Below are 14,703 nucleotides of genomic sequence, written 5' to 3'. Positions count from 1 at the left end.
TATACCGTAAAGTGGCGCCAGGCTTCTAAACGAGCTGGCACAGAAGCTGGAAATGACGTGGCCGCAGTACCATGCGTCACAAAGTACGCATGGTGCTATAGATGATATGGGCAGTGGCAGCCGGATACGACGGTGGTGTCCTTTACACGTACACGCTCAGGCGGATGCGAACATGATGCCGCATCCGCCCAAACGGGTGGCTATATTTGGGATAGACGGCGCATGCGCGGCCAACGGAGCGCTGTGCCGTCTGTAATATATTAAAGTATATTGGGGGAGCAATCAAATTAATACAAAATTAAACAGGAAGTTATATCTATGTAAATATATATGACAAAAACACTTGGATGACTGAAAAGAGAAATTAAATGGATCTTTTACATGATTTTGCTACGTTTTTTTCAAGTATAAAGCTCTGCTGCCATCTTGTGGTATACAATATGTATGACATTAACATTAGCAAGTAGGGAAAAGTAATAGTATGAATGTTGATTCTAGATGCCCTTAGGGGATATCTAATTGGCCTTAACACCACTTCTGTGCTGTCCACATATCTAGAATTACTCAAACATGCGTCTAGATCACCTAAAAACAAAAAACAAAAGTGTGATAAAATAAATTACGGTATCCATATTGATACATCCATATACAATATGCAATTGTATAACCTAAAATTAGATAAAAGAGAGGACTTTATAAACGAGCTCAAAGGGCTTGGTATTGAATTAATATAATTTCTCTAAAACTTCATTGAGCCCCTCTGGTGCGAGGGTTCTCAATACTTGAATCCAGTACATTTCTCTGGTCCGTATGGCCTCAGAAATATTCGGTGCCTGTATAAGGTCTATGTACGTGACGCTTAGGTGTTGAGGGTCACCACTGTGATGGGTACTAAAGTGTCTGGAGACACTATGTGAAGGGTACTGTTTGAGAACATTTCTTTTGTGTTGTCCAATTCTATCTCTCGCTAGCTGCGTTTTGCGTCCTACATATTGTAATTTGCAGGGGCATGTTATAAGGTATATTATGTTTTGGAAGTTGCAACTTATATTTTGTTTAATAGTGAAAATGGTATTAGTGGTTTTGGAACAGAAGGTTTCTGTGGTATTAACAAACTGACAAGCTGTACACCGGGTATGATTACAGGGGAAGGATCCAGGGGCAAGACCAGTGGTCTTGGGTATATCAGGAGAAGATAGGGATTGGATTTTGCTAGGAGCCAGCAAACCCCGGAGATTCGGAGCCCTTCTGAATGTTAGGAGGGGATTCTTTGGTATTGTGGATCTGAGATGTGGGTCCTGCATTAATATTTAAGAAGAACTTGATAACATTATAACAAAAAATGAACGCAACTACATTATCAACCATCATCCCAAAACACTGTTTTTTAATTATCTCCCCAAAAATTATAAACATCTCACCAAACCACCTGCAAGACTGATCATATCTGGCATTGATTCTATGACTAGTAATTTGCCCAAATTCATTGATACACACCTACAACCGCTAGTACAGTCATTACCTTCCTATCTTAAGGACTCTCAACACCTCATTACATTGCTGAAAAACACCGCATGGAGACCGGAATACATATGGTTAACATGTGATGTTTCTTCACTGTACACAAACATACCACACTCCTTTGGCCTCAGAGCATTAGAACATTATTTAGCAACCAATTCCAGTATGCCCCCCACACAACAGCTATTTCTTAGGAACTGTTCAGAGTTCATCCTACAACACAATGTATTCTCCTTTGCAGACAATTTTTATCACCAAGCCACAGGGACAGCCATGGGGAGTCCGTTTGCACCATCGTATGCCAACTTAACCATGGGATATTTAGAGGCATTTAAACTTGACACTCATAACCCATTCATTGATAACATCATTTTTTATAGAAGATATATAGATGATCTTATAATCATTTGGAGAGGGGAACAAACATACATTCCACAATTTTTGGAGTTCCTTAACAACAACCCAGCCGGCCTCATTTTTACTGCTCAATACCACCCTACTTCTATAGAATTTTTGGACTTGGTTCTATATGTGGAGGATGACATAATTAAAACCAAAACACACTTCAAAACCGTAGATTCTAATAATTATATACATTTCAAGAGTTTTCACTATCATCCATGGACCACAAACACACCATATTGCCAATATTGTAGAATATTCCGCAACTGCACTGATCCATCCCTATTTCATTCTCAATCCACCACGCTCACTAAAAAATTTTCAGAACGGGGTTCTCCGACTAAACTTACTAAAGACGCAAAACATAAAGCCATGATGACCACAGTGACACGCGCTTCAATAAATGACCCCCCGAAAAATACCAATTTTCCCAGATTCATTACTGGATACAGCACTCAACACGGAGAAATCCGGTCCATTCTACAAAATAGGTGGGAAATATTAATGCAGGACCCACATCTCAGATCCACAATACCAAAGAATCCCCTCCTAACATTCAGAAGGGCTCCGAATCTCCGGGGTTTGCTGGCTCCTAGCAAAATCCAATCCCTATCTTCTCCTGATATACCCAAGACCACTGGTCTTGCCCCTGGATCCTTCCCCTGTAATCATACCCGGTGTACAGCTTGTCAGTTTGTGAATACCACAGAAACCTTCTGTTCCAAAACCACTAATACCATTTTCACTATTAAACAAAATATAAGTTGCAACTTCCAAAACATAATATACCTTATAACATGCCCCTGCAAATTACAATATGTAGGACACACAACGCAGCTAGCGAGAGATAGAATTGGACAACACAAAAGAAATGTTCTCAAACAGTACCCTTCACATAGCGTCTCGAGGCACTTCAGCACCCATCACAGTGGTGACCCTCAACACCTAAGCGTCACGTACATAGACCTTATACAGGCACCGAATATTTCTGAGGCCATACGGACCAGAGAAATGTACTGGATTCAAGTATTGAGAACCCTCGCACCAGAGGGGCTCAATGAAGTTTTAGAGAAATTATATTAATTCAATACCAAGCCCTTTGAGCTCGTTTATATAGTCCTCTCTTTTATCTAATTTTAGGTTATACAATTGCATATTGTATATGGATGTATCAATATGGATACCGTAATTTATTTTATCACACTTTTGTTTTTTGTTTTTAGGTGATCTAGACGCATGTTTGAGTAATTCTAGATATGTGGACAGCACAGAAGTGGTGTTCAGGCCAATTAGATATCCCCTAAGGGCATCTAGAATCAACATTCATACTATTACTTTTCCCTACTTGCTAATGTTAATGTCATACATATTATATACCACCAGATGGCAGCAGAGCTTTATACTTGACAAAAACGTAGCAAAATCATGTAAAAGATCCATTTAATTTCTCTTTTCAGTCATCCAAGTGTTTTTGTCACTGCAGCCAGTGGACCCCTGAGGGGCAGGTGGCCACTGACTGTGTTTGAAGCTGACCTCCTTAAGAAGAGGAGATACAGACTGTACTGCAGCCAGGGATTCCCTGATGGTTTGGGAATCAGACTGTACTGCAGCCAAGGATTCCCTGATGGACTGGGAATCAGACTGTTCTGCAGCCAGTGGACTCCTATAGTGTAGAGACCACTGATTGAACTGCAAGATGGTCCACCTGAGGAGCAGGTGGCCTTTGCAGCTAATGGACACCTAGGAAGTTAGGTGTCACCAGTAGAACAGTCAGGCTGATCACCCAAGGAGTGAGTGACAACCCGGAGGGTCAGACAGGCCAGGTCGGCAACACACGGACAGGCAAGGTACAGAGACAGAAAACTGATTCGGTATCCGGGTACAGGCTAAGTCGGCAACAGGTAGACAGATAGGCAAAGGTACCAAATCAGTAAGCAGGAGAATGGTCAGGAAAGACAGAGATCATAATGGGTAACAGTATTACACAATCCTAGTCTTAGGTGTGAGGTCCTTGGTCTCAACACCTGGGAACTAGTCTAGTAGATGACAGTAGCAATACAGCAATATCCTAGTCTTAGGTGTGAGGTCCTTGGTCTCAACACCTGGGAACTAGTCTAGTAGATGACAGTAGCAATACAGCAATATCCTAGTCTTAGGTGTGAGGTCCTTGGTCTCAACAGCTGGGAACTAGTCTAGTACATAAACAGTACCATAGAGGCTATCAACAGAATCTGGCTAAGTGTGAATTCCCAGCTCCGGCTGGTTCTAATACACTGTAAGATCTGACTGAGGTCTGGGTGCTCACACGTAAGCATTCGCAACGGAAGACAACCTGCAACTAACAAGCAAGTCCTATATATACCTACAGCGCTCCGCAGCGCCGCCCCAGTCACTCAGCAATCCGGAGCCTAGCTGGGATCAGCTGATTCCCCTTCTGCTAGCATAAAGGTCCTGTCGCCTGACGCGCGTGTAGCTCTCCATCTGTGTGCACTAGAAGGACCAGGCGAACCAGCGACATGCTGCTGCGCGGCAGAGGCCGCCAGCTGGGACGTGGAGATAGCCGCCCTGCCGCTTACCCGCGCAGCGGTATCTCCGCTATTCATTACACTCCCCCAGTATTCTTTAATATATTAGACGGCGCAGCCCTCCGTTGGCCGCGCATGCGCCGTCTATCCCAAATATAGCCACCCGTTTGGGCGGATGCGGCATCATGTTTGCATCCGCCTGAGCGTGTACGTGTGAAGGACACCACCGTCGCATCCGGCTGCCACTGCCCATATCATCTATAGCACCATGCGTACTTTGTGACGCATGGTACTGCGGCCACGTCATTTCCAGCTTCTGTGCCAGCTCGTTTAGAAGCCTGGCGCCACTTTACAGTATAAGAAGCGGACAGGCAGTCTCCCAGTCCCATAGAGGCGCTCTGGCCATATACTGACCTGGATGTGGTAAGCTACAAATGGTTATTTTCTCTTTATCATTATATAGGATACATGCCGCCGTGCATGAACCACCTGAGCCTTTGTGACATATGATTCACATAATTGAATTATACTGAATGAACTGTACTCAGTAGACTTGTTTATGGGCGTTGGGGGCCACACACACACACACATATATATATATATATATATATATATATATATATATATATATATGTATACATATTCAAGCATTCTGCAAGGATGCTAGAGTTATAGTAGCTTGGACAATGGTTTAACATAATAATCGAGACAATATTATTTTGTGCCAATTTCTTTTCTGTTAAAACCACAATAAGACAGTTTACGATGAAAATTGTTTCAGAATATGACAAGTTCTGCTGAAGTTCTGAGCACCTTCTAGCATCAATCTCTTTTTGTGTTTTTTTCCCCCTTCTTTTTGTCTCCTCCCTTCTTTTTCCCCCCTCCCTTCTTTCCTCCAGTATTCTCCTTGTTATATTGCCTGATGAAGCGGGATGTTGGCCCATGAAACACGTTGCATCACTATTGGAGAATTGTTTTAATAAATATATTTATAGATCTTACGGCTGAATTAGCCTGGTCATTCTTGTATCTGGGGGAGGTGAATCCACCCATTTCCCTCCTTTTAGACATTTTTTAACCTATTCTATACTTGTTTGGCGCCTCTATTATCCCTGTTATTCTATTGCAGTAATCAAGACTGGAGATGTCCAGAGCATAGACCGGGGATTTGCCGGTTTCCGGGGGTTAGTAGGGGCAACTTTTACCGATGTTGTGAAGATGGAAGTTGATGAGTCAAATATGACACTCAATGCACAGAGTGTGGGATCGCACACCACAATCGAGGTGCTGAGCCGTGTCAAAGTCCAAAACAAATATCCAATGGGCTCGCACACTCTTAGATACCAAATCCAATTTATTCGATTTCGTGACACACCATTCCAAAAACCAACGAATCGTTTCGGGGCCCCTCAGGGTCCCCTTTGTCAATTCTGTACTGTTACCTTGACAAAGGGGACCCTGAGGGGCCCAGAAACGATTCGTTGGTTTTTGGAATGGTGTGTCACGAAATCGAATAAATTGGATTTGGTATCTAAGAGTGTGCGAGCCCATTGGATATTTGTTTTGAAATATGACACTCAGGCAGGGATTTGAGGGACTGGTTGGATGGAAGAGTTGTTAACCCTCCTGGCGGTTCATTTATTCTGCCAAACAGGCAGAAATCCATTTTTTTTTTAAAAATTTGTTTGTTTCATGTAAAGCTACCAGAGTGGTAGCTACATGAAACACCACTAGAGGGCGCATGTGTCCCTCTAGTGCGATCGTCGGCGGCATCAATAGCAAACAGGGGAACGCGTATATAACGCGTTCCCCTGTTTTGCTTCTCATGTCGCCATGGCGACGATCGGAATGACGTCATGGACGTCAGCCGAAGTCCTGACGTCAGACGCCTCCGATCCAGCCCATAGCGCTGCCTGGAACTCATTGGTCCGGACAGCGCAGGGCTCTAGCGGGGGGGGGGGCTCTTCCGCCGCTGCGTGCGGGCGATCGCCGCAGAGTGGCGGCGATCAAGCTGTACGCGCGGCTAGCAAAGTGCTAGCTGCGCGTACAGCACTTTAAATAGGGCGAATCGCCCCCACAGGGGCTGAGATATCCTCCTGCGCGGCATAGCCCGAGCTCAGCTCGGGCTTACCGCCAGGAAGGTTAATAGCAATGGAGATGATGTGGAGAGCGCTGGATGATTGGGGAGGGTCGATTATAAGTTCAGTCTTTTCCAGATTGAATTTCAAAAATCTGCTGAACATCCAGGTAGTGATGGCACAGAGAGAAAGAGAGTGTGTGTGTGTGTATGGGGGGGGGGGGGGGGGGGATAAGTAGTGTGGAGGTAGATATAGGTGTCATCAGCATAGAGGTGATAGTTGAAGCCAATTGAGTAGATGAGTTTACCAAGGGAGGAGTTGTAGAGGGAGAAGAGTAGGGGGCCGAAGACGAAGCTCTGGGAGACTAAAACAGTAAGGGGTGGAGATAGAGGAGGATCTGTTAAAGGAGGTCTGGAAGGATTGGTCAGAGAGGTGGAAAGAAAACCAGGTCAGGGCTGAGTGGTAGGAACTAGAGATGTCGCGAACGGTTCCAGGTGAACTTTGGGGGTTCGCGTTCGCCTGGACCATGCGAACATTTGCGGAAGTTCGATTCGCCCCATAATGCACTTTGACCCTCTGCATCACACTCAGCAGGCACATTGTAGCCATTCAGGCTACACTAAGCCCTGGAGCCCCACCCCCCCTTATATAAGGCAGGCTCGCTGGCCATGACACTCACTCATGTGCCTGCTGCAAATAGACTAGGGAGAGCTGCTGCAGATTTTTTTCTCCAAGGGACAGATTAGTTAGGCTCTTGGCTTGCTCCTGGCTGATTGTTATTGCTAAAATTGCACCCCTCAACAGCTCTTTTGAGAGCTAATGTTTTCCTGATGTGGTTTTTGTGTGTGTGTGTTGCTCACTGACATTATACAGCCCTATCTGTTGCAGCTGGACCTTGGTAATTGTTATTACTGTGCCAGCCAGGCCCTGCCTAACTATCTATACTGGGACACCTACCTATGCCTACCTAACTACTGGGGCACCTACTTACCTATACTAGGGGACCTACCTATGCCTACCTACCTATACTGGGACACCTACCTATGCCTACCTAACTACTGGGGCACCTACTTACCTATACGGGGACACCTACCTATACTAGGGGACCTACCTATGCCTACCTACCTATACTGGGACTCCTACCTATGCCTACCTACCTATACTGGGTCTCCTACCTATGCCTAGCTAACTACTGAGGCACCTACCTATGCCTACCTACCTATACTGGGTCTCCTACCTATGCCTAGCTAACTACTGAGGCACCTACCTATGCCTACCTACCTATACTGGAACTCTATGCCTACCTACCTATACTGGAACTCCTACCTATGCCTACCTACCTATACTGGGACTCCTACCTATGCCTACCTACCTATACTGTGTCTCCTACCTATGCCTAGCTAACTACTGAGGCACCTACCTATGCCTACCTACCTATATTGGGACTCCTACCTATACCTACCTACCTATACTGGGTCTCCTACCTATGCCTAGCTAACTACTGAGGCACCTACCTATGCCTACCTACCTATACTGGAACTCCTACTTATGCCTACCTACCTATACTGGGACTCCTACCTATGCCTACCTACCTATACTGTGTCTCCTACCTATGCCTACCTACCTATACTGGAACTCCTACTTATGCCTACCTACCTACCTATACTGGGACTCCTACCTATGCCTACCTACATACAAGAAGATAATAAGTTCGTTGCTTCATTGTGGACAGACCAAATTTGATCAGCTAGTCAGTCACTGTTGTTCTATCATTGGGCTACCACAGCCCGGCGACCATATGGGCTGGAAAACTGCCACGGCCTGCACTCTGGCCATGTTGCGCACCAGCCCAGCACGGCCGTCACTACGCAAACAGCTGTTTGCGGTGCGTTACACAGTGAGTTTGGTGTGTCAGTGTGAAGCAGTACTCTAATTACACTCCCTGATTGATGTATACCCATGCAAAATGTTTTAAAGCACTTTAGGCCTGTCATTTAGCATTCAATGTGATTTCTGCCCTTAAAACACTGCTTTGCGTCAAATCCAGATTTTTCCCCGGGACTTTTGGCATGTATCCCACTCCGCCATGCCCCCCTCCAGGTGTTAGACCCCTTGAAACATCTTTTCCATCACTTTTGTGGCCAGCATAATTTTTTCTATTTTTCAAAGTTCGCCTCCCCATTGAAGTCTATTGCGGTTCGCAAACTTTTACGTGAACCGAACCTTCCGCGGAAGTTTGCGAACGGTGTTCGCGAACCGAAAATCGGAGGTTCGCGACATCTCTAGTAGGAACCAATTAAGTATAGAATTTGGAGCAGGAGGGGATGGTAGAAGGCATGGAAGGCAGAGGAGTAGTCCAAGAGGAGAAGGATGGAATAGTGGCTGTTAGATTTTGCCAGGATGAGGTCGTTGGTGACCTTCGTGTGTGCTGTCTCTGTGGGGTGGATTGGGCGGAATCCAGATTGAAGAGAGTTGAATACGGCATTAGAGTCGAGATCATTGGTCAGAGTGAATTTTGGCTGAACAAACAAAGATAACTTTGAGAAAGGTCGGCAACAGAAGCTTATAATCATGTCTGAGGCGCTCTCCATTTGAAATTAGTAGAAACATAGAACATTCTTCATCTCTGAGGCTAGAATTTTACCAGTAAATATAAAATAGGTGGAATTGGTGGCTATGATTGTGCTATTATATTGAAGGTGGAGGGAGGTTATACTGAGTTTAGCCCCAGAATATTTATTTTTTCCTTATCACATTGGACTGCATGCATGTAGTTATTATTATCAGTATCTTCCCTGTGTAGATCAGCTTCCGTTATGCAGTTGCCAATCTGATGTTTTCTATTCCTAATGCTGCAAACACTAGCAGGAAATTACGTTCTTCTAAATTGGGGGAGTACTGAGAGGTGCCCTATAGTAAGAAAGACAAGCTTACCTTCTACATGAGGACAACCTCCTAGATAATATACACAGACATTAATTAACATAACGAGTTTTACCGGATGCTGCCAGCTTTCTCAGGGGACTTCTTAGACGAACATAGGTCATATGGTGAGCAGCCTTAAAGCCCAATCTACACGATACAATTCTTTGTGCGATTCGATTACGATTCTATTTACGATCCGATTAAATCCGACATGTCCGATCGGGATTTGATTCGATTCAATTTGATTTGCCATTTTTTTGCAATGGCAAATCAAATTGAATCGAATCGAATCCTGATCGGACATGTCGGATTTAATCGGATCGTAAATAGAATCGTAATCGAATCGCACAAAGAATTGTATCGTGTAGATGGGGCTTAAAGAAGGGTTTGTCTAATCATCATCTCCTTTTTCACAAAGGGGGAGACTCAGATATCACTCACTAATGCCTACACCATCCAATTTTCCCATCAGACCAGTGGGAAATGTCCCATCGATCAATCATTTCCAACATGTCCAATCTGATCTATAAATAGATTGATTTTTGTGCAATGCCGATCTCAAAATCAATCCTTTTCTTGATCGAAGCAGATCGTACAGATCGTACAGTATATGCTGGTAATTATCAATCGATGGGAAATTTCCTATCGATCTGACAGGAAAATTGCATGGTGTGTACCAGGCCTTAGAATATGACCTCCGAAGAAAAAAATCAAGTGAGGAGAGGAACCATATTCAGAAGAGAATGCTAAAAGTCTACAGGGTGCCAGACTCATCAGACAACCCGATTTTGTGATTAGTGTAATGATCATTACAATTTGAATATGGATTAATATACAGTAGTATCCCTTTATAGTAAACTCCAAGGGACCAGGAAAAGTAGTTTTCTATATCAGAAGTTTACTATATGAGAATTGGTCACAAATTGTACATTTATACAGAAGCATTTGCTCGGACCTCAGGACTGAGTTCACTATATCCAGAGGTTTACTGTATCGGAGTTTACTATAACAAGATTCTACTGAACCAGGTCTGGCTCCCTGGATTTGTTTATTTTTTTCACATTTTTTGTTTTTTATTTCTATAGATGAGAGATCTGGCTTCTCAGAAACGTCTTCAGGTCTCTCGGAAACTCCATGTTTGGTCATTAGTGGACCTGATGATGACCATATAGTTCTAGCGGAGTCTTGGCTGAACAGTGTGGTGCACCATGGACCCGTCACCATACAGAACAATCTCATTCTACAGCTTGGGAAAGCTGAACACGACACTCTCTCTTGTTTAGGGAATGTGTCCATCCAGGAGGAGCTGAAGAATGGGTCGTCTTCTCTGAAGATCGATGGTCCTGCACAGGACAAGATCCGAGCAGTCATAGAGGTGGAGAGACTCCTTCTGAAGGTTCAGGAGAAACATGCTGAATCTCTGGAGGAGGAGCTGGTGGCGGAGGCTGTTGCTTGGTCCTATGAGAATAAAGATGGAAAACGTATGTACCCGGCGGCAGCAAACCGAGAGCTGGAGAAGGCGTATGTGACACAAAGTGACATCACTCTGCGGTCACCACCATGTCATGTGATCAATATAAAGGGTCTCACTGCGGAGGGCCCGGATGGAGTGTTTCATCTGCAGAGGAAAAGTGAGTACAGAAGCTTTATCTCATGCTGGGGTCAGACAAATCTGGGGGTACATGTAGTATCCAGTACCAAGCTGAGGGGAGCCCTAGAAGTGATCCTGTTCTTGGAACTCAGGGTAAACCTTTTCTTTGGCAGGTTCTTGAAGGACACCTGAAGTGAGAAGAATATGGAGGCAGCCATATTTATTTCCTTTTAAGCAATACCAGTTGCCTGGCAGCCCTGCTGATCTTTGGCTGCAGTTGTGTCTGAATCACAAACCTGAGACAAGCATGCAGCTAATCCTTCTTGATCTGTCACCAGCGTTTGATACTGTTAACCACACTTACTGCTACAGATACCTTCATATGTAGGCATAAAGAGCCTCGCTCTCTCCTAGATATCTTCCCATCTCTCTGTAAGGTCTTTCACCGTCTCTTACTCAGATCAGATCCCTTTTCCTCATCCTTTGTCTGTGGAGGTGCCTCAAGGCTCTGTCTTTGGCCCCTCCTCTTTTCCATCGTCATGCAGTCTTGGCCACTTAATCAACTCGCTTGGTTTTCACTTCCACTTATATGCAGATGATAGACAACTGTACCTCTCTGCCCCAGACCTTAACTCCCCCTCCTCACACATGTTCCTGACTGCTTGTCTGCTATATCCTCCTTTGTCCTCTCACTTCTTAAAACATAAAATAAAACAGAACTAATCATCTTTCCACCATCTCTGTCCACCTGTCTGCCTGAAGTATCAATAAATGTTAATAACACTCTCATGACTTCAGTTCCCAAAGCACGGAGTTTGGGGGTAATATTTGATTCTTCTTTCTAATGTATTCCTCATATTCACTTGCTAACCAGCTCTCCAACTCAAAAACATATCTCGCATCCGACCTTTTCTCACTCTGGCCACAATAAAAATGTTAGTACGTGCTCTTATTATATCCCGTCTGGACTACTGTAACATATTGCTTTGTGGACTAACTTCTAACAGACTGGCACCTGTCTAATCTGTACTGGATTCAGCTGCTCGTCTCATTCATCTTTCTTCTCAATCTTCCTCTGCTGCTCCTCTCTGTCAAGCTCTTCACTGGCTGCAAATTACCCAGAGGATCCAGTTCAAACTCCTAACCCTAACCTACACAACTCTCCACAATCTCTCTCCCCGGTACATATCCTCACCAACCTCACAGCAATCTGATATCTGCACATGATCTTCTGCTGTCCTCCTCTAGAAGTAGCTTCACCCCTCCTCTGGAATGCCTTTCCCCAGCACATCCGTCACTCTTCAACCTTTGATATCTTTGAATGCTCCTTCAAAACTCACCTTTTTTGACAAGCATACACTCTACCTTATGCAATATCCCCTTCAACCACTCGCCAAGTTGTACACCTTACTAAATAACTTAAACACACACTGCCTGTATATATACTTCATACCTCCCCACCCAGGGACGGATCTAGGGGGGGGGCAAGCGGGTATCTTGCCCCAGGCGCAGTTTGTTGAATTCTTAAAAAGGCGGCAAAATGAATGGCAGTTTAGGCGCCAAAACCTGACCTTGCCCCAGGCGCAACTTGGTCTTGGTCCATCCCTGTCCCCACCTCTCCCCCCCCCCCCCCCATTCCTTTATATTGTAAGCTCACAAGGGCAGAGCTCTCTCCCCCTTTTGTGTCTTGGAATTTGTTGTTCATTTCATAGCTTGTACTCTGTTATACATTTTATTCACCACGTTGCTTCTGCCATTGTAACCACCAGTTCTGTATGTTGTACCAGTGTCCATATTTGATGGATATCATTGTCTGTATCATTATGTTCCCCTTGTTTGTTTATCTAACTTTATGCAGCACCACGGATTATGTTGCCTCTTTATAAATCAATAATAATCAGTCACACTTCAGTCAGAGAACCTGATCTGCTGCATGCTTGTTCAGGGGCTATGGCTAAAAGTATTAGAGGCAGAGGGTCAGCAGGGCTGGCAGGCTGTTTGTATGGTTTTCAAACAGAGGTGAGCAGTACTGGTGGGGTCCCCACACCGCCTAAAACCACTGCCCATGAGTAGGGATGGCCCTGCCTAGGAGAAGCATGTGATCAGTTTCATCAGCTGATAGAATTGTAAGGTTCTGATTTGCTGGTCATGTGTTCAACCAGGAAGTCATCACATCAAATCAGAACCTTACAAATCTATCAGCTGACCAAACTGATCACATGCTTCTCTATGAGTTCACCTAAGCACCATAGGCTACACCTTAGGGGGGTGGGAGCAGTGCAGGCAATGCCCTCATCGCCTGGGAAACGCCCACAACTACTCCCCAAAAATAGAGACACAAGAAAGAAAGGGATGGCAAGTGCTCACTCCCAGGCAGCGTCTGGCTATTTTAAAGGGACTCTGAGCAGTGCAGTAACTATGGAAAGATGCATATCATTTTAAAGCTCTCTTTCTCCTCTTTCCAATAATATATATATCATCGCCCTACGCCTTTTAGTTTTTGCTATTTTCGCGATTGAAATTTGTCGCGGCCGCGAAATTCGATCGCAAAAATAGAGAAAACTGTAAGGCGGCGATTTAGGGGTCGTCAGAAAGAGGAGAAAGAGAGCTTTAAAATGATATCCATCTTTCCATAGTTACATTGTATTACACAGGGCGACTTTTTCTGCTGAATGGAGCTGCTGACTTTGAGAAAAAGTTGCCCTGTGTAATACAATGTAACTATAGTTTCTGCACTGCTCGGAGTCCCTTTAATGGTCTACAGGGCAGGCCTGTCAGCCAATTTAAAGGCACCAGATCTAGCGAGGGCTGAACTGATTACACCATCTCCTCTGTTCTAGGAAGAGATATCAGTTTCACATAATAATGCAGTTATGTGGCAGCCAGTCTCCCGCCCCCTCCTAACCGCTGCTGTGTGGCCTGGTAGCTCAATGGCTCTTTTAGCTGGGTGCTCCACCCAGCTAGTTTTGGTGAGCACCCGGCCGTCATCCGGTCACCTCCTCCTCTGTTGTAAACAGAGAAGCGCCAGCCCTGCATGCTGTCATCTCGCCCCACCCGACTGGAAAAAAATTCTGGTGAGAACACTGTAGCTATATTCCCTGTGGGGAGCGCTAAGCTTAAATAGCCAGGTGTTACATGGGAGTGAGCACCTCCCATCCCTAGTATCTGTATGGTTTAACAGGAAATAAATGTCCGCCTCCATATCCCCACAGGTGTGCTGTAAAGAAAACCTGTAATAAAGAAAATTGACCCTGGGGGTACTTACCTCAGGAGGGTGAAGCCTCTGGATCCTAATGAGGATTCCCCGTCCTCCTGTGCAGCACCAATCCACCACTGGGGCCCCCGGACAGCAGCACACAGCAATATTGATCCAGCGCAGGCGCAGTACAAGCTTCTCCTCGGGCTCTGGCGGAAAGAGTCGAGCCCGATCGAGTCCGCTCTGCTGCACGGGTGCAGTAGTCTTGCATCTGCGCAGTAGAGCAGACCCAATCAGGCTTGAGGGAGAAGCTGGTACTGCGCATGCGCTGGATCTCAAAGGTAAATATCATCGCGTGCTGCAATTCGGCGGTTTCAGTGCTAGATCAGGGCTATACAGGAGGACAGGGGAAGCCTCATCAGGATCCAGAGACTAAGTACCCAACAGGGGCACTTTTTTGCTTAC

The 14,703-nt window shown here is 45.1% G+C and overlaps 1 protein-coding gene across 1 annotated transcript in view; it reads left to right on the top strand.

Moving 5' to 3' along the window:
• The window catches only part of LOC137525252 (protein mono-ADP-ribosyltransferase PARP9-like), a 158,392-nt gene that overhangs the window by 123,488 nt on the left and 20,201 nt on the right, over window positions 1–14,703 (top strand). The window contains exon 6 of the mRNA XM_068246275.1: window positions 10,537–11,082. Coding sequence (XP_068102376.1) covers window positions 10,537–11,082 — 546 coding nt within the window. The remainder of the gene's footprint in view (window positions 1–10,536; window positions 11,083–14,703) is intronic.

This window comes from Hyperolius riggenbachi, chromosome 7, assembly GCF_040937935.1.
Source record: "Hyperolius riggenbachi isolate aHypRig1 chromosome 7, aHypRig1.pri, whole genome shotgun sequence".
Classification (NCBI taxonomy): domain Eukaryota; kingdom Metazoa; phylum Chordata; class Amphibia; order Anura; family Hyperoliidae; genus Hyperolius; species Hyperolius riggenbachi.
The sequence above is the reverse complement of the archived record's forward strand: the minus strand, read 5'-3'. Positions and strand labels throughout refer to the sequence as shown.